Consider the following 22771-nt stretch of genomic DNA (forward strand, 5'->3'; position numbering starts at 1 on the left):
ATCTCCGGAACAACTAGTCCTTATTAAATATCTCTGAATACCTCCAACTTCTAAGTCTTGTTACCATCATCGTCCTAGGAATGATTTTTCTTTTCCTCTTTTTTAAATTTGCTATGTCGTTTGTTATTCTTCTATCTGTATTTTATTTGTTTAAGTAAACTTAAAAATGTCTCTTTGTTTTGAGACTCACTATGTTGCCCAAGCTGGTCTCTAACTCCTGGACTCAAATGATCCTCTTACCTCAGCCTCCCAAGTGCTGGGACCACAGGCATGTGCTACTACACCTGGTTAAAAGTTCCTTATTTATTTTTTTGGCAATAGTGTGGATTGAACCAAAGGCCTTGTGAATGCTAAGCAAATGCTCTGTCACTGAGCTACATTCCCAGCTCTATTTTATTTTATTTTGATATAGTTCAGAATTAAAGTTTTAAAAAAAGTAGTTTCTATATACTCTTCACTCAGATGTTAATATTTTATTACAGTGGCTTTATTTTTCACCCCCTCTCTCCTCATCTCTTCCCCTCTCTCTCCCTCTCTCCTCCTCCACTATATTTTCCCAAACCTCTTGGAAGTTACAAATGCATTCTTACTTCTAAATATTTGTCATACAGAGCCACGATACAGTCACCAAAATCATTAGGAGTTAAACGCTGATGTAATATTATTATTTAATGATAAGACTTTGTTTGGACTTTCATCAATTATCCTAATAATGTCCATTGTAGCAAAAGAAAATCCAGACCATATGTTACATTCAATTATAAAATCTCTTTAGCTTTCTTTATTCTAGAATGAGTTCCTTACCTTGCAAGATAACTGACATTTTTTTAAGAGAACATGTCAGTTATTTTGTAAAATGTCTCTTGACTTGGGTTTATTCAATGCTTTTGCCTGATTAGATTCAAATTATGCATCTTTTGATAATGTCACAAAAGTAATGTGCTCTCTGCGTGTGTTATTGGAGGACACAGGATATTAGTTCATCGCATTATTGGTAATGATAAGATCACCACAGTTTTCTCCTGTGGCCCTCTAATATTTAGTTACCATTTTTATTATGTGTCTTGTGGGGACACAGTTTGAGACTTTGTACATATTCTGTTACTCTTCAAACCATTGCCCACTAGTTTTAGCATCCCTTGATGATTCTTGCCTGAATCACTTATTATAAAGGTTGTCGAATAGTGGTTTTCTTCTGCTTTTGAGAGTGACTTTTCTGCTTTAACAGTTTTCATTCATGCTTACCTTTTGTCTCTCAGTTTTGTTTTGTTTCTCAAGCTTTTCACATTTTCATCTCTGCGCAGCATGCTAGCTAATTTTTTCACATCTCTTTTTCCCATTTCTTCGGATATGACTAATATGTTTTCATCCATCCATCCAGTGTGACTTAAATTTCGTGACTATTTGTAGAAGTTCTGTTTGCTGATTTTTAAAAGTCTGCCTATCTGGTCTCCCCCTATACACACACTCCACGTGTCTTTTTTCCCCCTTATGTTATTCTTTTTTTTTTTTTTGAGACAAGGTCTTACTATGTATGTAGCCCAGGCTCACTTCATACTTGGAATCCTCCTGCCTCAGCCTTACTTTGGTTCTTTCTTTTTTGTCTTTAGTCATCTGAGACATTTACTTCATACTCTGTGATTATCCAATTTCTGAATTCCTGGTAAGATCTGATCCTGTCATTTGTCTGCAGCCTGTTGCTTTTGTTGCATTGTTTCCTTATAGCTTTTATAATTTTGGAATGTGAATTCATCTTCCATGAGGTTTTCTGTGGAAATCTTTGCAACCTGGGGAAAGGGGGTATTTTCCAGAGGTTTTACCTCCTCTTCCTTCCCCTCTTCCTCTTCTCTTTTCCCTTTCCCCTTCTCCTTCCAGGTACTCAAGAGGAAGTACCATAGAGATTGTTAACCATTCCCAAGGAGGACTTCTTATCACCCTGTACTATCCCAAGCACCCCAGACTCTGGTTCAGAAAAAGAAATGAGTTGTGCTTTGTGCTTCTTAGTGGGTTTTTTCCTGACCTCCCCTCCCCCGACTGTCCAGTTGCAAAGGCCTTAAGAGTCTGACTTTTTGTAGAAGTCTCACTTCTCACTCTCTCACTTTCTGGGCTCAAAGCTACATCCTCTTTCAGCACAAACATGAAAACAAAGCCCAACATTACAGAGCCCAGCAATAGCCTCTGCCTCTCCAGGGTGACGCAGGCCTGCTGGCTCCTGTGCCTTCAGCACTCATTTGTAGTTTGCGCTTCGTTTTTGGTTCACAGGAATTTATCTTCCTGTGGCCTCAGCTGTATATTTAAAAAAAAAAAAATTCTGTCTTTCATTTTATGTGTTTTATAACAAGAGAATTTTGAAAAGAATGACTCCATCTGTTTTATCTTCCAGAAATTTGTTGAAGGCTGATCTGTCTTTGTCTCCTTGCCTATTCTTTCTGCCCTGTGTGCTTTTTTTTTTTTTTCTAGGAAAAAACAGGGATAAAACACAGTAGACAAAATATGTACCTTATTGGAATGCCACAGAAATTAAGAGTTAAGAAATGACTGCATTGTAGAGGTTGCTGTTTCTACTCTATGAACTGTAATGATGGTGTTAAGCTCTTATCAGCTCAAAACTATACAAAAACTTTGGTTTTCTTCACCATAACCATGTTGGTGTTTTGAGCTTGGATGCCATGAGCTGTAATTTAATCGTTCCCAAGAGTTCCTGTTTACCAAGCCAGTGAAATCTTCCCCACATCATAACTGACCTCTTTAATGGACCCAGTGGGCTGCCAACACGCATGTTTATGCCTGGGCCAGAGAATGAGCTGTTCTTTCAAACTGTCAGAGTATTTCAAGCATGGGATAGTCAGATGAGATGGCAAATTTGTTTCACCTCTCATAAGAAGCAGTGGTTTAAGCATCATTAACATTCTTGCACACTTCATCTTTGGATTAAAGGTCAGCCTTTGTGTTAACATTAAAGAAGTACTAGCTTTTTCACTGGGGCATCTCTTTCATGTGTTTTCAGTATGCTTACAAAATCACAGATCCAGGGGTGATGATTATGTGTTTGCAGTCCACATTCTAAAAATAACCTGAATCTTGTGCACCATCACTGTCAAATAGGTGAAATGTCATTTCTAATATATCGAATTATAAACCAATAAAACCAGTGATGTGTTATTTTTGTCAATATCTCAAGCAATCACACCGTAGATATATTTAGTGAAATTTATTACTTGCAGACTGATATAACTCATGAATTATTAAAAGTATCAACATATGGAACCCTCTTTCCTCATTCCAAATTCTTTTAATATGGCTTATGTTGAGCCATTTAACTGGCTTCTGTCCATCCCACTGATGGCAGCCACAGCCAGATGAGGTTCTTATAAATGACTGCCTTCCTTTCCAAGCAAAAGGAAGATGAAATGTCAACTTTTTCCTCTACTACCTGAAAAGCAATCAGTGGCCACCCTTCCTGCTCTTCTTGACAGTAGTTTGGCATTATAGAGGAAGGGTGGGCATTTAGCCAAATATGAATTGCAGTGCTATATAAAGAAAAGATTGAAGTAGCTAAGACTTAGATAATAGCAGGAATTTTCAAGAGGCCTTCAGATGGTTTAACCCATGAGCCTTCAGTAAGCTAACTGTAGCCCAGACGTTTCTGAACTGTGAGTCTTAATCCCTTCTTTCCTGCTGATGATCTGAGTGACTTGAGGTTATTTACTCTCTCTTGTGCAACACTTTGCTCATCTGTAAGGCAGTTTAGGGATCATAATAGCTGACTGCTATTAATCATTGTAACTGATTACTAATTCGTGTCTAGGCCATCGAAGAGGACAATTTGTAATCACACCTGAATTCAAGAGCATTTATTAGCTTGATCTTACACAGGTTTCTTATGTCTTTGAAATTCATTATTCTTATCTAAAATGGGAAGAGTGAGATTATTCACAGGATTGTTATGAAAAATTAATGATAAAATTCTCAGAGAAGAATCTTATAAGTAGTACAGTAGTATCAAAAAGTGAAGAGTTGCTAATGATACATCCACTAGTATAGTTGTCCATAGGTATTTGTGGGGGATTGATTGCAGGGTCCCCTTGGGTACTAAAACCCCAGTGCTCAAGTCCCTTAGGTAAAATGGCAGAGTATTTGCATGCAACCTATGCACATCCTCTTGTATACTTCAGTTTCTATATTACATATAATACTTTATCCAGTGTGAATGTTATGTAAATAGTTGTTATGTTTTATAGTTTATGGAATAATAACAAGAAAGGAAAGTCTATATATATTTGGTACAGAGACAATTCTTAAAAAGTATTTTTGTCATTTTATCTATTAAAATATACTTCCAATTTTTCTTAATAATTATTTTTATTTTGCATACAAACTTGGCTCTCAAATAGAGAAGACAGTGGCACATAATTAGATTGACATTAGAAATACAGAAAGATTTCACGATGGGTTAGCTATGGTGAGTGACCAACCCATCTGAACATCTGAATGAAGTGTTATGATGCAATTTTAACCTATTGATGAGCTGGCATGAAAATAAGATGTGCTGAGCCCTGAAACAAAGTGGCATTGGTATTCTAGAAGGGAGCAGGAGCCAAAGCCAGTGCTTGCTGTACAAATCTTTGCAGAGCTGATCTAGAGCTTCGACCTGACTGCTGTGTGGAGGCCTGGAAGCAGGGTTTGTCACCTAGGACCTGTCCAGGATGGGGAATCTCACAAGAACTTTCTGGATTAAGCCAGGACACATTGCCCCAAGTGGGTCATGATGGGATTCACAAGATGGTCTAAATAAGCTTTAGGAGGCATTGGACCTATGCACCGAGTCACTAAGAACCAGTGGAAGCACACACAGGCCCTGTCTGCCTGGACCCATCTTCAGCCCAGGGCTCAAGTAATTCTTATTTTTAAGTGTCTACAGAAAATGAGTAGTTCACAGGCAGAAATCACAAGATCATAAAGAAACAAGGCAACCTCCTGAGTGAGAACCAGAAGAAATAGAGCTATAAGGTCTTCCAGTAATTGATTAGATTAGACTATTAGATTCAAAGAAGTTGTTCAGAATGTAGCCAAAAGTGACAAAGATGAAAAATTGATAGAAAAATGAAGTGACACAGAGAACAGAGGGTTATTAAGGTTAACATATGTAAAATCAGAGTTGCAGAAGAAGAAGAAAGGATAATAGCTGAGAGTTTTTCAGAACTGTTGAATGACGACTGCAGGCCTCAGACCCAGGAAGGACAACAAACCACAAACAGGTTAATTAGTGAAAATAAATGCACAGCTAGGGAATCATAGTGAAACTGAAGTACATCAAAGAAAAACAGAGATCTTATACATATCTAGAGGAAAAGGGTACAGAACACAGTAGAAATACTGGGCCTGCTCTGTAACCCTGGGTTCATCTCTCTGGCTCAGTGTCTTCAGATATCAGACAGGCACAGTACCTCTTACTTCAGTGACCCAAAAGTGGTTAGGCACATCTGTCTCACCATGTAGAAACTTACTTATGAAGAAACTCTGTAAGTAGGTTGCAGGAATTCTGAGCTGACAGCTTGCTGACTTAGTTAAGTCTGAAGCCCTAAGAGGATGTTTAAACTTTTAATTTCTTCATCTTCCACGTGTCTGTTTCACGTGTAATCATGAGACTTGTCCTTCAGTGTTATTCTTGTTTTTCCGAACGGCCAGTTATTACTTAAGAGTGAACTGAATAAAGACATGAGGCAGCAGGTAGACTTCGGACTTGTCCTCAAATCGTCTTTCTCTCAAGCTAAGAGATCCTACTTGAAGACATGCTTAGGTCAGAGTGCACTCCTGTGAGAGTGCTGTGTATAGTTGGAGCTGTAGGCGTTTAATGGTTAAGGCAGCATGGGCTGCATTACTGATTGCCCCTTTCAAATCTCCCAGTAACCATTAGCATAAATATCATCTCACCATTTTGGACAAGGGACACCACCCTTATGCACGTTAGTAATATGATGCTAATGCTTAACCCTCTCGTTGCTGGGTTTGCTTCAGAGGTCTTGCACTATGTCCACTGATGGGAGTTTCTTTGAACCTAGAGGAGAAATGAAAGGGTTAACTCCTTTTGGTTTTGCCCTTTGACCACTTCAGGATGAGAGGCATGATGAAATACTTTCAAAGTCTTCGCTGGAAACACATCATGCATAATTGGAGCAAAAAAGAATAAATCAAAGCTTTTTTTTCCCTTTTAGTCTGGTAATTCATAATTGAAACCACATTGAGGTAAGGGTTGATAACTTCAAAACAACCAAGAAAACTGCCCTTTCTATCAAGGTAGGAATAGGTAAGGCTTCTCATTACCAGGGGCTCAAAGCTTCTGTGTAACAGGCCTGTCCTCCTCTAGTCCTTTCTTCTCTGACTTCTCACTTTCTTGCTCTGACAAATACCTCCATTTAAATCAAATGTGGGTTGACTCGAATGTCTTCCCAAGTCTCCTATTTTCACATGAAGTTATACATAGTGACATAAAAAAAAAAATCTGTGGTATGGTGAGTAATAGTAATTAGATTTTGAATCAACCTGCATTGCAGCTTGGTTTCTCCTATACTGATTGTTTGGTCTGCGTTAGGTTGAAAGAGTTGGTCATGAAGTGTGGTTTTCCTCGTTATTGATTTTACAACCCCCAAGTAGCTCCAGCAAGAACATTTCAGAATGGCTAGCAAGTCATTCATTCACCCCTCCTTCCTCTGTCTTCTGTGGGGTAATCTTGGCCAGAGTGGCTTTGGTTAGGCTCAGATAGGACTGCCATCCAACTGTATGAACACAAAACAGGGTTGCAAAAGAGCCCAGACAACTTTCTTTGTGCAGGGTTACCAAAGGCATAGTTAGTTGCCTGAGTTTGAGTCTTTTTTCGAAGGAGAACCCCTATGTACTGGTTTTGACTTGAAGCTTGGTCTCCCAAGGCCTCTCTTCAAATCCTCTGAAGCCTGAGCCCACAACTCTTTCTGCTTGTTTGCTCATGAGGAGCTTGGATACCTTCAGTAAGTGAAGTAAGAATTTTCCTGTAGATGGCCCTGTGACCTGACAGTTGTCATAACGTTATGGACTACTTTTGTGTGATTGCAGTTTAACAATGCAGGATTTCTTATTGGAGCTTCTATGACAAATATTCCTTGTAGGAGTCAGGGTGGGAGGGTGGGAGGATGGATGAGAGATGAGGGAGGTGTTTTGGCCAAAGGCCAGTGCATTGTCAGAATAGCGCATACTTCTTTTGATATCCCCCCGTCTTTGAGGGAGCAGTTTCATGGAGTGTGTTTGGAAATTGCCTTGGTGCAATTGCAGAGGTGCAGCTGTGACAGGTGGGACTTGCCTTCTTTCCAGGTCTCTGCTGCTGACTGCCTGGTTTCATAGCCCATCTCACCATAGTGGAGACTTAATCAGGCACCAAGGTTAATTGGCCTTTCCCTGGCAGAAGCCAGAGTCTTGAGTAAATTATGGAGGTTTAAATTTGCCTGATTTCCTGCAGAAAGTGGGGTCAAGAGGTCCCAGACTGTAGACACTCTCCGTGGCCAGCCAGCAGGGGGTCAGTTCTGAAAGGTATTTCAGAGGTGACTAAATGCCATTTTTGAAATGTCCCTTTCCAGTAGGTTTTTTTTCCCTCTGGGGCTTGGTTTGTTGACCTTACTCCAGTGGAGCAGAGTGTCTGTGAAGGCATGCATCCCAATTAAGGCTGCCTTTCTCCAACCCTGTCACTGAGCTCCGCAGGCAAATGGGATTAGGTTAGAGAAGGGGAAAAGCAATCGGCACAGAAGTCTCTTTGAAAATCAGCATTTCCTACTCATGACCTTTTAAAAAAGAACACAAAGGTAGCTGTGTTAATTTATCAGTAAAACACTACTCAGAAAGTTTCAAAACAAGCAAAAATAATTGCATAACATTTAAAAAGTTTCTGTTGGGTATGACTCAGTGAGATCTTAACCTGTCTTGTAGGTGCCACTCATGGCTTCTTTGGCCAACCCACCCCTGAAGACCCTCCTCAAGTCTTGTCTCCTCCGGGAGGTGAGCATGATACCGTAGAGCTCTGTGCTTGCACCGGGGAGTGCTTTTAATATCTTCATGTCTGCTTTCTGGTTTGCTGTGTAATTCATCTTTTTACCTCACACCTCTCCACCAGGTTCTGAGTGTTTTGAAAGGAAGGAGTATGTTCACCTCTGCATCTTTAACACTATTCCAGTCTGTAGAATATGGTCAGGAAAGGTACACTGAGTGAATGAAGACAGAAATAACACTAGGAGAAATGATTGCTGAATTGTTAATGCATTGTCTGAGTGAGCAAGAACACAGACTGGGAATAGCAGGGAGTGTTTTGCATTCGTTTTAAACAACCTCCCATGCTGGTCCATAATGTCACTTAATCATCATTCCACTGGGACAGAGGGACGGCGTGGTCCCCACTTTACAGATGAGGAAACTGATGCCATAGAACTAATAAATGATAGGACCTCGCGTCAAGCCCTTGGTTAGATAGCGCTATAAAATCTTGAGCCTCTTCTGAATCCTTCGCACAGTAAGATTCTTGGTAAGTACTTGTAAAGTGCACTTACTGTCTCAAAGCTCGTCACTCACTTGAGTACACATTAGTTATTCCTGTCTTACACAGAGGACAGACAAACCATGGCCTGGGTCATTGGGGTTGAACTTGTTTGTTTGTTTAGCACGCACTAGACACTGAATCAGGTACTGAGTGTTCTGGCTCCTGCCTTCATGAAGCTTTTAGGACAGTTAAAACACAGAGAATAGGAAGGACAAGAGAAAACTATGAAAATAAAAATGGTGTATTTGGAAAGGAAGAAGCAGAGGCAAAATCCAGGTAAATCAGGACCTTAAAAGCATGCTGAGGGTCAGGCGCCAGTGGCCTCTAATCCTAGCAACACAGGAGGCAGAGATCGGAAGGATCACTGTTTGAAGCCAGCCTGTGCAAATAGTTTGTGAGATTCTATTTTGAAAAAACCCTTCACAAAAAAGGGCTGGTAGAGTGGCTCAAGGTGTAGGCCCTGAGTTCAAACCCCAGTATGCAAAATAAAGAAAGAAAGAAAGCATGCTGAGGTGAAGATAGAGAGGAAGAATAACTTCATGTAGAATTCTTGGGCTAAAAGAGACTTCTAGTTGTTTAGGCCCCCCACTTTTGAGACTGTAGAAAAATGGCTATCATACCAGATGAACCATTGGCTGCCATCTCTCCAGTGCCTGTACATGCCAGGTACTTTACATGTGTTCCCTTGTTTATGCTAAGTAACACTACCTAGAAAAGTACTGAAGTACTGGTCAGATTGTTAGGATTTTATAGACAGAGAAACTGAGGCACAAGAGAGGTGAGTACTTTGCCTATGTCCCACACCTGATGATGAAAGAACCTGAATTCAGATTAAGGACTTGTGCTCCCAAACTGACTCCAGACATACCAGCTTTGGGAGTGATGTGCATCAGCCTTGAAGTTACACCCCATAGTGGAGAATAGAGCCTGTTGCATGGTAAATATCTCTCAGTAGTTCCTGTGTTGCCTCCTGTGTTCATCTCAGTTGCTGTAGTTGTAGGAAATACTGGCCAGATTTCAGTCCTTGATATGCTCCTCTACGTCTGTCTCCCCCACATGACACCTTCTCCAGTGTTCAAGCCCTATTTGGGTTGTAACTGGGTAGTGTTGAAAGTAACTGACCACTTCCTAGCCATCCCTTCCTTCCTGTCTTCCCCTTTCCCTAACCATCCACTTCCCAAAATGGAGCTGGCACACGGGATGAGACCAGATCTGTCCTCTTGCCAGAGACTCTGGCTCCTTCTCCCTGGCAGCACCTTGAAATAAAACTGGGGTACTTTTCTGGGCTGTCTAAGGTTAAATCATAGGGTGTTTGCTTTTCGAAGCCAAGCGTTGCCTCTCAGGGAACTTTCTTGTCCTCTTAATGTCAGAGAGACACTTAAGTCTGTTGGCATACTCCTCCCTCCTCCCAAAGTACAGACCTCATTCTGTTGGAGTTTTAATAGTTTTTCCTTCTGTGTCAGTGGTATGTTTACCTTTTTTTAATTTATGTGTTCACTTTGTCTTAGGGTTATATATTCAGTGCATTTTTGTTCCAGGTACTCTCTGAAATCATTGTGCTTAGGGTGGGTTCTTGCTTATTGACCCAGAATTGATAATAAGGATCAAGAATTTCAGGATTTTTGTCTTAGCAAGAAGCTAGAAGTAGTGAACTCTGGAGTTCCCCTACACTTCCACTTTTTAAAGTATATAAAATGGTGGTACTTGCCTAGGCTCTGCTAAGTGTTTGTGGGAGAGTGTGAGAGGGGCTGGGAACCACTCCATGAGTGTCTCCCAGGGCCCTGTATGTCAGTCACTGTTCCTAATCCTGCACACTGCCATCATCTGTAAACTGAGAATGGCAGCTCTGTCTGCCTTGGGGCTTGTCCTGATCTCAAATGAGCCAATACAGGTAAAGGACAGTGCCTAGCACTTGGTAAAGGCTCAGTCAGTCTAGCCTGATATCATACATTAAATGATTTTACACAGTTCTTTTTAAAAGTCCTTTTTGTTTCTTTTCCATTTAAAGTGGTGTTTTTCAGGTAGACATAAAGGAGTATCATTTTGGTGGGGAGTGGGAGAGTGGTTTGGGGATGGTAGTGCAGATAGACCTTGAACTGTACCTTGGGATTACTTGTGACTTAAGCATAGAGTTCCTTACTGACTTCAGTTTCCATAAAAAGAGATGAAGAATAAGACAAGAGGCATAAAACTTAAAGGGTTTCTGGAAATGCTAGTGTGCAAATAGTAAAACCCAGGCACCTTCTTAAGACTACAGCTTAGTGTCAGTTTGTGATGTTATGGAAACAGGGTCAGCACTGAGAAGACAACCTATCTTAATGGGTCTCTTGGTTATGAAATCTGATGATGGCATTCTGTAGCTGTTTTGGCTTTAATATTAAATCCTGGTTACATTAAGGCTTCAGGAATCCCATTCAGGCTCCCCGAGTTCCCATCCCATGTGTACTCCATGTGTTTGTATATGTTTCCTGTCCCACACTGTCACATCTGGCAGACAGCTGTTGTCACATGTGGTAGTGGGTGTCCATCAGTGGTATGGATGAGATTGATAGGGGACCTTGGGAATCCAGCCTATAAAAGGTTTTAAGGAAGTGTAAGGCAGCCAGGATGACAGATAGGACTTTTCACATTCTCCTCCTAGTAGAGATGGAGTTCAGTTCTGGTCTTTAAATATGCTAACATATGAACATAAGTGTAATTAATGACACCAAATTGTATACTTACAAATGGTTAAGATGGAAAATTTTACATTTTTTATCACAATTTAAAAACTAGCATAATATACCAAAACCATTGCATTCTTTAAATGAATGAATTACCTGGTCTACAAGTTGCGTCTTACAGCTGTTAAAAAGTGTAAGAACGTTTTAATGCTCTTTCCCTGTTCATTGTCACTACAAAGATATTTTTGCTTAAACTGCTACACTTAAATGATTTAACACTCTAATGGTAAGAAAGAGATTGCATTTCTTTCATTAATTTTTAAGCTATAGTTTGAACAAATCCCAAACTTACAGAGTTGCATGGAAAACTCATGCTCATCACCTTGAGTTCCACTTTGTGAGGTTTCTCTTGGCTCCTGTGTGCACAAATGGTGTGCTTTGACATGGCAATGGTTTTGTCTCATTGTTTTGTTTCTTCATCTTTCTTTGAAAATTTTACCATGCTAGCTGCTTATTGGTCCCTGTACTCTGAAAGCTCATGCTTCTCACATCTGTACTGAGAGCATGTTTCATGTCTTTGATAGGTTCATTTTGTCCTTATTCTGTTTCTTTGTTTTTTCCCCTTGGGATCTCCTATTAAATGGATGTTGGACCTCTTGGGTTTTCTTCTCTTTCTTGTCCTATTTTTCATCTCTGTCTTTTTGTTCACCAGCCTGGAATATTTAATCATCTTTACCTTAGAATCCCATACTAATAAAAAACCAAATAAACCTATAAACTCCTATGTCTTTAATATCCGAATTCTGTCCAGTCTGAGGTGCTTCCAAATAAAAACAGTGATTTATCCTTATTTCCTGGTGAAACTTGCCTCAATGAGGGCGTAATTTGTTGCTGATGTTGTGTTCCTTTCTTTCTGCTTCTATTGTCTCTGCTTCCTCCGAGTTCCTTTTCCCTTTGTTGCTTTTGATTTCCCTTGTTCTTGCTGAAGATGCTCTTGAAATGTCTGTGATTCTAGAATCTGTTCATGATTAAGAAGGAGGCACTGAAAGCTGATCAGAAGTTCTTTGTGTGAGGGCTGGCTTATTGTCTGGAGGGCTTCCCTGGGAAATACTGGGCCAAACTGCTATACAGCTTCCAACATGTTTGGAACTGAAGAACGAAGAAGGCTGAAGGGCTAGCCATTCAGCATGTATATTTTTGACTTAGGATTGCCTTGGCTGTACCTGTGTTCACCTGTCTGGAACTTCCGTGTCTTCAGGAAATAAACCTCCCTTCTCCAGCTGGAGTAAGGGAAAAAGTGATTTTCTGGCTAAGTAAAGTAAATGGAGGGTTTGTAACTCTGGATCTCTGACTGCTCCTGACACAGATTTTTTTAACCAGTCCTCCTGCTTTCAACTCTACCCATCTTCTTACCTTAGGAGGCACCCAGGCAGCTTAAGTCCTAAGACAATGGCTCCCCTCCCAGCAGGCACAGGCCTCCACTCATACCCCTGCTCGGTGGCCCTCTCCAGCCCTTTCAGTCTATGGAAAGTAAATGGTGGGCTGGCTCATCGCTATTGTCGCTTCTCCCATCTCTGTGCATTGCAGAACCTGGTTATTTTATAATCATCAGTTGTCATGTCTGGTTTGGAGAAAGAGTGGAGGTAAATGCATGTTTGTAACCTGCCATGTTTAACTTGGAATCTCTTCTCAGCTGCAGATGTTCTCTAGTCCTTTTCAGTGATATCAGAGCCAAAGTTAACTAAAGGAAGTTCATACAGACCTTGAAGAGGGAAAGATTTGGAGCAGTGGCTCAGTTCTTGGGAAAAACCACAGCTTGCCATGGCCAGGTCTAATGGTATGTTGGGTCAGCCCTACCACTGAAGTTCCTCTGACCCACAAACTCCTATCCTGTTGCAGAAGCGGGCCAGCGTGAGCAACCCCCTCTTCCTCCCACTGATCCCACCGCAATCACAAGGCTTCACTGCCATTGTGCTCACCTATGACCGTGTGGAGAGCCTCTTCCGGGTCATCACCGAAGTGTCCAAGGTACCCAGTCTATCCAAGCTGCTGGTCGTCTGGAATAATCAGAACAAAAATCCTCCAGAAGGTAAGAACAGTGAGGAGGAAGTGGTGCCCTCAGGGAGGCCTGGTTTGGGTTTTCCTGCAGCTCTCAGATGCGTTGACTTTGGATGACCAAATTACTCGTATCTTGTGTTCTACATGAATCTTCCTGCCCTGTCAACAACAGTGCCATTTCTGAGGCAGCATAACCCCAGCTTTCTGACTCATCTCATCCTTGTTCTAGGGTGGCCCATTTAACTCCCTGGCATACTCTGAGCCACAAGTGTTTGAGGGCTTAGGAATCAATAGGATCAAAGGCTATCAGCCTTGGAAAAACAGGTCTCGGCCTCTCTGCTATCTCAGCTGGTTTGTTTACATGAGAACTCAGTTTAAAAGGCATTAGTTTTCTCCTTCCTTATCTCTGCTCTGATATTGTGCTCTCCTTCAAAACAACTAAAAATGATTTTTTTACTTCTGATTGGGAAGTTCAGCAACAAAGCCCTGTAGACTTGGCGTCAGTCCGGAAGGGGACTCTCACTAGAACCTGCTATTGGTTTCTCCTTGATCACCCTGCTCCTGGCCTTGGCCACCTCTGGAATCTGCTAGCTGGCAGCTAGGGTTGAGGACTATTTGATTAATTGGATTTGTTTTTAATTCAGAATTCAGAGAATATGTTCCACCTGTATTTAGTTTCTCATTCAGTCTGTCTATTACTGATCCTAATCCCAGGGACTTCAAAGCTCTTGCCATTTATAGCCTATTAAAGCCAGGAAGTTTCTGATGGATTAGAGCAAGGAATGAGTTTGAAGTTTGTAATGTGCACCACTGTCACCGATAAGGTCTAGTTTATTGCCTGACAGTAGTATCTGCCTTTTTATGGCTAGTCCCTTGTAATTGGTTATACTGAAATTGGGATCATCAACCCTGAAAACTACAAGCAGTAGACCTAGAATCTAGTCTGGAAGAAGACCATATTTCTGTCTGTGTTAGTGGATCAGAATTTGCTTGAGAAAATTCTCTGTGCCTCCTGAGACATTTAAAAAATTGTACTTTGTGGGATTTTTGTCCTCTGAAAGAATAATGTGTTTCTTTTCAGGTTTAGAGGGCTACAATTTGAGTAAATAAAATAACTACTTTAAATGAATGTCCTATATTATACCATGAAGCATAACTGCTTTTTTTTAATCTGCTAGCTATTTGTGCCAAGATTTTTCTTTCCCTTAATGCTATAACATGACTTTTAAAAAATTTTTGTTTTATTTATTCAACTCTTAATAAAAATAAAGGAGAGCTGAGTGTGGTGGTACAGGCCTGTAATCTCAGCACTAGGGAGGCAGAGGCCAGAGGACAGTGAGTTCCAGGCCAGCCAGAGCTACACAGTGAGATCCTGTCTCCATGAGGGAAGGTGGGAGGACTGGAGGGAGGGAGGGAGGAAAGGGAAATGAAGGGGAGGGGAAGGGAGTAGAGGGAAGAGGAGAGCGGAGAGGGAAGGGGGAAAGGAAAAGGAAGGTGTTGGGATCACTTAAGGAAGAGAGGAAGAGAATGAAAGGGGAAGGAAAATTAGGAAATTTAAAGGAACTGTGGATGGATGTGGAGGAAGGGAAATAAGAGGGAGGTGCTGCTGGGTCACTCGCCTTGGTCATCAGTGGTCACCTTTCCCCAGACAAATGAGTTGGATGGTACAGCATTGCTGATGGGTCTGGGACGTTCCTGTGTCATGCTGCAAACACTTACATGTGTTTGCTCCTGTGTAAAGATCACTTCCTGCAGTCCTGCAGAGTGCAGGCTCTAGTGGAGGTGATGAAGATACCCCTAAACACATACAGTTGTCATTTGTCAGTTAAAATGAAACTTAAAACTGCAAAAGAGGTTTCTCCTTATAAGCCCTGGTTAGATACTTTGGGCAGAAGGCTATGAGTTGAGTCACTTTTTTTGAGCAGATATGAGAAAGGAGAAATCGTTTCCTATTTTCTTGGTGCAAGCCTCAGCACTGGCATAAGTGACAGACAGAGCAAGAGCCCAGGTTTGGAGCTGGGAATTCAATGTTAATTTTTGGTAGTCCCCACTGAAATGTCGTGGTTAATTTTATGAGCAACAGTTTAGTTTACTTTTTAAATATTTTGGCTGTAGAGAGGGAAGAGAGCCCTTAACTAATGAAGCCCTAATTTTGACACACGTTGCAGTGAACGGATTTTTTTTTCTGTTGGTGGTTTTTAGGTCAGGGCTCTGGCTCGTGATGTGGTTGTGTGGGGTGAAGATGAACCACGTTTAATCTTCTGTGGGGGGGTTGTTCAGTTGGTAAATGGGCTGTCGGCTCTGGTCCTCATGCCAGCACGTACATTGATTTTTCATTTACAGTATTAGTAACATATATTTAATTTAAAAAAGTCTAAGACTTTGAAATATTAGTGGTAAAAGTGATATTTTTCATATTCTCTACATTTACTAAAATAAATATTGTGGTTAACATGTCTGTTGCTGGCAGGATTGGTATAGGTAGAAATCTCCTCCTTCCCACTTTTTTTTCTCATTTTCCAACCCAACTAAATACTTTATTCTTTTGGTTATAGTTAAGTCTAAATTGTTGAATTTGAAGTTTAAGTAAATACTTAAGCTAAGCAATAGAAATTTCCAGTGAGCTTTTGTTACTCTATCAAAATCTATAGATTTTGAGGTCTATCAAAAGAAAAAAAGAGGCAGGCTTCTACCTTCCCCTTCCCCACTTCTTCAGTTTCCATACTTGATGGGTATAGAGATTATTTGCCTTGGCCCCTAGCCTCAGTCTGGAGGAAGCTCTTGTGTTGCATATTTCTGATAGGAGTAACCCAGTCTTTGGTTTTAATCTATTTCAGTTGTAAATTTGAATTGACATCAGTAGACTCCCCAGCTTCAAGTTATGACTGTCACAGTCCTTAGTGGGCAGGTTGGGATTGGCTGAACCTGTCAGGATGGTCAGCCCAGAACTGGCAGTAGGAAAGAAGCAGCAGCTATCTTTCTTTGAGCTGAATTCTGGGACTTTGGGAAGTGATGTCGTGAAGCCCAGTTGTACATTGAGCAATTTGGCACTGAAGTGGGCTCAAGGTTGGTGTGGGGATAATCGGATAGTTTTACTTTGTGTGTAGTTAGTGGATTGGCAGGACTGGGTTTGGGGTTATCTTCAGCCAGCCCAAACACTTGGCAGTACCTTTGCCAAGCTGCAGAAAAATTGTTTCACTCGCATGTCTCTTGGCACCCAACATGGAGAAAAACCACTAATCAATATCTTAAGGGGGTGGGGAACCTTTACAAAAGGAGTTCATTTTTCTCCTTTATGCGGGACTAAGACCCATACTGAGAAGTTATCGGTGACATTTCTCTTTTGCTTGCTACAGATTCACAGCATGAGACATTAATATAAGGGCATGCTCTTCTACTTAGAGTTCAAAAGAATAAGGAAAAGAGACCCTGGCTAGACTCAGCAACAGAACAGAGCCTGAAGACTTCTAGCTCTGATACTTTTTCTTTCTGCATGACTTGGGATGACCCCCATTACGGCTTATCTCTGGACCTCTTCAAGTTCTCAGCAGAGAAGCAGAGTTGATAGGGCTTCACAAGACTCCATTTGTGAAGACAATAATGGCAAGATGCTAGTATAACCAGTTATCATGTGTGTCCTTTCTCCTGGGATCGAACTATACTGAGTACTCCACACACACTCCCTAGTCCTTATGACAAGCCTATGAGGAAGCTGTACATTTCTCATTTTACAAAAATAGAAAAGTGAAATTCTGATTGGTAATTTGCCTAAATCACAAACCTGTAAATGACAAGAGACAGAATAAACACAGGTCTCCCTGGATCCAAAGCTCATGTGCTGTGCTGGAGCCTCCCTGAGTCTATTTAGATTACTGTTAGTTGTAGGAAAGTCATCATGTTTTGTCACTTCTGTCTCGGGATTATGTAGATAGAGCTAGATCCTCATCACAGATTCAAAGAGAGATAGAAAAGTAAATCTATTGTTTTAAAACACCAGCAAGGAGAAAAATCTTCCTCATATATATTCTTCCCTGCCTTATAGTTCTCTTTTCCCTAGGGGTTTTTGTTGTAATTATTTTTTAATACAGGCTTCCCAAGATTAAAATTTCACTTTAGAAGGTCTGTGTTGAGGGCTCTGCTGCCCTCTCATCCTGACCTCCACAGAAAGGACGCTTCCTTTTACAGAGGCGTGTTTCATTTGACAAAATGAAGAAGAGCTGTGAAGTTTTTTAGAGTGATTGAGGTGGTCCATAGATGGCTGACCACTGAAATGGAGGCTCCTTTTGTCAAAGCTGATATTTGTCTACCCAGACCTAACTTAGAACAGCGAAAATTCATCATACTTCTAAAAAAGCCATGATTCATTCTACTTTCCATCTGTACCCCATATCAACCTCCTTGGCTTTCATCACTCTCTAAAACTTCCCCATCAAAGACTTTACAGGGGCAAGTTAGCACTTCATGGACATTGTCTCAAGTAATTCTTTGGATATATGTAGGTGAAGAATATGGAAATGCCTGTGGGGTGAACATGCTGTACACACTCCCTGAGTGAAAGTACGGATTCCATCCAGTACCGAGGCATGTTTCTACTTAGCCAAAGCAGCCAGCCTCGTTTCCACACATAGTTGAAAAAGAAGCTGCCTTTTGGAGTTAACATGGTGAAAGTTCCATGTCCTTACTTAATTAGTATGAGGCATTTTCAGTTCTGTTGAGTGATTCTGCTTATCTAAAAGTGGGCACTGGAGGCCTGTTCTGGAGCCATGCCTCTGGATCGTTGTGGTGATGCACCAGATCTAAAAGTATCGCTTTGTCATACCACCTAAGGCTCAGAAAAATCCTTTGGTTGTGTAAATAGGTAGAGACTTTGAAGGCAAGCACAGGTGACATTTAGTGAGTATCTTCCATGTGCCAGACACTGTTCTATTAAGTGCCAAATGCCTCCATTTAGCCTCACAGTCGAGTGAAGATGGGGCCATTATTCTAAAGAAGTAGGTTCAAAGCAATTGACTTGTTTAAGGTCACATGGCTAGTGACTGGCAGACATGAAGTTTCCAGATGCAATGTTCTTTCTGTGATGCATTACTGCCTACCCGTAGAGGTATCTTGTTTAGTCCCTCACCTGATGTCAAGTGCAAATCTATCAAAGTTAGTACATTTCAAGTAAAAAAGCACATGGCATTGCTGAAGGCAATTCATTCTGTCCTAAGGCTATTTATACCATCAGGAAATTTCTTACCTATTTTGAGTCTAAATGATTTGCCCTATAACTTTCACCCAGCCATTGGCTATGGCTCTAACTCTGGAAGCATAGAGAAGAATTCCCTTTTTATCAGATTACCTTTCTTGACTACCTCACATAGTAGTCCAGGCTAAGTTAGAAGACAGAAACCACAAAGTAATTTGAACTGGAAACATTTAATATTAAATATTGCAGATCCAAATCTGAGTAGCAGATCCTAAGTCTGGCATAGCAGTTCTCAAAATGTGAGTCAGGCACCCAGGGTAGCCCTGACATCCAGTAAGGGCATCCGGGAGTTTAAAGTTATCTTCATAGCAAGGCTGAGTCATTGTTTCCCTTTCCCATCTTTTACTCCATCCTGGGGTGCCATGGGGTTTTCATCAGTCAGTAAGGTGCTAGCTGACAGCGTCCCTCTGATGCTAATGGAGCATGTGCTGTGCTTTTAGAATTCCCTCAGCTCTAACCTCTAGTGTCCTGACAGTGAGTGCGCGTGCCATATCAATTAAACTACTTTCAGACTCTCAATAATAATTTTAATTTTAATAATAATTTTAAGGACATGAAGGATTCTGAGAGTAAAATGTTTGAGAACCATTTGGTGTAGCAGTAATGCTATAACCGCCTTCATTTTAGATCCTATAATTCATTCATGTTTGATAAGTATCTGGAAACAGTAGATGTGTGACAGGGATTTTATATATCTGAAGTAGGGAGTGGTGATGCAAGTAAGAATAAGGATAATTACTGCAGAAAATTATGGAACTTTTATAGTTTTATTCCAGATTTAGCAAAACAGTGTTCTTACACTGCAGAGGGTTATGGCACTGGTCATACCATATTTAGGCTTTTATGCTCAGCAGACTTAGATTCAACTACCAGCCTCATCGTTATTGGCTGTGTATCACTTTGTAAATGATTTCTGCCCTGCAGGGTTGTCAGGAGGGTTGAAGGGTAAGGCATCCGTGAAGTATGTGGCCCACACTGGGCAAGGAATAAAAGTCCTTCTCTGCTCACTTTTGAGAAGGGACTTGCTTAAGACCTCCTGGATAATGCGGAATTCAGATCTCCAATCGCTCTGTCACACGTCCAGGCACATCTTTATGCCAAAGATACTGATCGATAATGTGCCAGGAATGAAACTAGAGTTAACTGTTGTTACTGTTTAAAAGACAGTGGCCCAGAGGATTAGTTCTTTGGTCTCAAGTTCAGCCCTTTCTCAAACCTACTTCTTTGGGAATTGACTACTTTTTTTTTTAGGCTTTTTTAAAATCGTGGCTGTCTTCCTTAGCTACAGGGCCTTTCTCTTGCGCAGGGGGCACCCAACAGTGCATTCATTCTATGGTTGTAGGGTAAATACACAGAAGTCAGATGTTCCCCTGCAGTCAGGTGAGACCACCTTGTCCCTTTGATTTTCCCCCTGCCTTGCTTCTCCTTTAGCCTGGTCACTTTGTAGTGGCCACAGGCATCTGGAGGCCTTAAGAGCCACAAAAACTTGATCTTCCTGATATTGCATGGTGGGCGTTTTGAAAGCAGTGTGATACCTGGCTTGCCTGTTCTCCCCTGACAAATGTTATATGAAGAACAAATTGCTGTCTGCAAGGAGCCCCAAGGTCTGTGGGTATCACAACTGCACCAACGAAGTATTAACTTCATGCTTTGCTGAATGCAGATTTTAAAATAAAAAACTTGTGGTCAAATTTCACTATTCATTTCAAAGTGGAATGGGGAGAGATGTAAGACAAGTCATGGGTTGTTGTTTCTTCAGCATCCTAGAAAATCCCACATAATTGAACCTCGAAATTTGATATTTACTCTGTAAATTGGTCTTGATGAGAAACTGAACCTGCTGAGTTAGGGAGGAGGGGATGGAGTGCTAAGTTAGGAAGCCTCGCTTGTGTGAGGGTGTGTTCCAGCACAGCACTGCATTTCCTAATGTAGCTTCAAGCACATTTGGAGCTGGGTGCTCTGACAGGAAACTCTTTTGCAGAATTTTGCCGGAGGTGTTCTGATATTCAAGCTGTGGTCCTGGGACTGGAATCCAGGCTTTTTTTTTCTCTTCCTGTCATTGTAACCCCAGTCAAGTTGTTTTGCTTTTCTGCCCCAGTTGTGAGTTGAAGCCGATTTGTTTATTCTAGTTACACAGTATGGAGAATTAGTAGTGCTGTAGGGGTTCAGAGAGGAAAGAAATGTGTGTATGTATTTAACTGTGGTAAAAAATAAATGTGTAAGAATCCTCCTCCCCAGAGTACCTTTGCATCTGAGAGCCTTGGGTGTAAGCTGATCCTTCTACCTCACTGTGAGGATGCTCTCACTGCCTACTACTCACAAATTAGGCAAGCAGTAAATACCTTGTTTTATTCTTCTTCTAGAGTCTCTCTGGCCCAAAATTCGGGTGCCGTTAAAAGTGGTGAGGACTGCTGAAAACAAGCTGAGTAACCGTTTCTTCCCATATGATGAAATTGAGACTGAGGCTGTCCTGGCCATTGACGATGACATTATTATGCTGACTTCTGATGAGCTGCAGTTTGGTTATGAGGTGAGGAGGTTTTCAACGGTGTATGTAAAGGTTAAGTATCTACTGCTGTTACTGCTGGTCTTTCCTGGAAAAGAGTGCCTTATTTCCTTCTCTAGAGACATAATTGCTAAACTCTCCCAGTAGAGTTCAAAAGCTGTGTGTGAGTGTGAGTTATGAAGCTGTTCTTTAAAAACCTGGGAACCCTGTTCCAGAGTAACAACCGTGCCCTCTTTGTTTGGGGAAGTTCCAAGGAGAGTTCCAGAGGACATTTCCAAAGGCACACCTATAGCATGTAACAAGCACCTAATTGATGTCTCCCAGAGCAATGCTGCCCTGAGTCCGGCTACTAGGCTTACTCACAGTTAAAACCATCAGTAAGTGAAGAAGCAGCGACACTGACAAACAGAAAGCAGACCCTGCTGATGGCTTTCTTTCTGAACTTTAAGTGGAGAGGCTGGCCGCCTGTCTTTAGGCAGGAACATTCTCTATCACCGCTCATTCGGGGCAGCTGATGGATTAGACTGGGTTCAGGGGTTAAGTATGGAGACCAGTAAAGGCCTCCCCAGGGGAAAGTGCCAGAGCCCAGGCCTGGTGAGAAGCAATAGCAGTTGATGAGGCCTGTCAGGAAGGATGTATGTGCCAAGCATGATGGCGACAGCAGAGGCCCACGCTGCAGGAGGCCCCAGTGGTATCAGACTGGAGCACCACAGAGTGTATAAATCAGTTTGCTCCAGCTGGCACAGGAATGGTAGTGACGTTTATCCCCTGTGGCCACCCTGCCTTTGGGAGAGAAGAACCATTTTCTGTCCTTTACTCAGGAGTTGTTGAGTTTGGAGTTCTTAAGAAATCATGAAATTTTATTAAATGAAACTATATTTGGTATATATGTTCATTATAGAAACTTATTTTCAAACTCATTAATCAGAGTAGATTTTAGGGTTGGATTTGGAGTGCTTGCCTAGCATGCACAAGGCCCTGGGTCCAATCCCTTGCACTGGGGAAAAAAAAGGTGGGGGGAGGTTATTGCAAAAGTGAAAAAGCCCAAGTTTTCCTAGTTTTTTTGGTTTAGCTTTTGTTTAAAATACAGCTCCATTTGGGTGTGAAAGAAGTTATTCTGAAATAGATTGATGTGTGGCACCCTGGTCAGTGTAGTACTGGCAAATACGAGGCAGAGTGTGAATGAAAATGAATCCAAAAAGATGAATCCAAAAAGGTGAATATGTCTCTTTTTAGATTTATTTTCATTCATTAGAAATGACTTTTACAGCATCACATCTAAAGTATTGGATGACATTTGCCATGCCATCATTCCCATTTTTAAAAAAGTAAATTGCCTTCTTATTTCTCTAGCCACTTACAGGGAAAAGAATTAATTTTTTCCTGCCAGTGTTTTCTCTCTTCATTGCGTACAACAGCTTCAGACTCTCCCATGTGTTTATTTTTATGGCAAAAGTGAGGTGGAAAAGGAACATGCAGAATGATTCCTCTTTGCTATTCCAGGATCTCGACAATATTGAAGGCTGGGATCTCTTTGAGCCTTGAGTCTGTTTGGATGGTAAAGGATGTGTTCATAAGAGGGCTCAGCTTCCCCCTGCTTGCTTGGGTTTGAGTCTGCCTCCCCTCCAGAGAGTAGCTGCACATTAGAGGGGCGAATCAGGAAGCTGCCTCATCCCATTGACCAGAATCCTCTTCACATGCCATGGAAGAAGCGTCTTTCAGAGACTTGCTACATTCCT

General features: G+C 41.4%; 1 protein-coding gene across 3 annotated transcripts in view; it reads left to right on the forward strand.

Moving 5' to 3' along the window:
* Window positions 1–22771, forward strand: part of Ext2 (exostosin glycosyltransferase 2) — a 140289-nt gene that overhangs the window by 87379 nt on the left and 30139 nt on the right. For 2 of the 3 annotated variants that reach the window (XM_074044650.1, XM_074044651.1), the window contains exons 9-11: window positions 7954–8022; window positions 13120–13309; window positions 20890–21056. In XM_074044650.1, the coding sequence (XP_073900751.1) occupies window positions 7954–8022; window positions 13120–13309; window positions 20890–21056 (426 nt within the window). The remainder of the gene's footprint in view (window positions 1–7953; window positions 8023–13119; window positions 13310–20889; window positions 21057–22771) is intronic. The other variant, XM_074044652.1, reaches the window with a different exon arrangement.

The sequence above is a fragment of the Castor canadensis genome, chromosome 1, assembly GCF_047511655.1.
Source record: "Castor canadensis chromosome 1, mCasCan1.hap1v2, whole genome shotgun sequence".
NCBI lineage: Eukaryota > Metazoa > Chordata > Mammalia > Rodentia > Castoridae > Castor > Castor canadensis.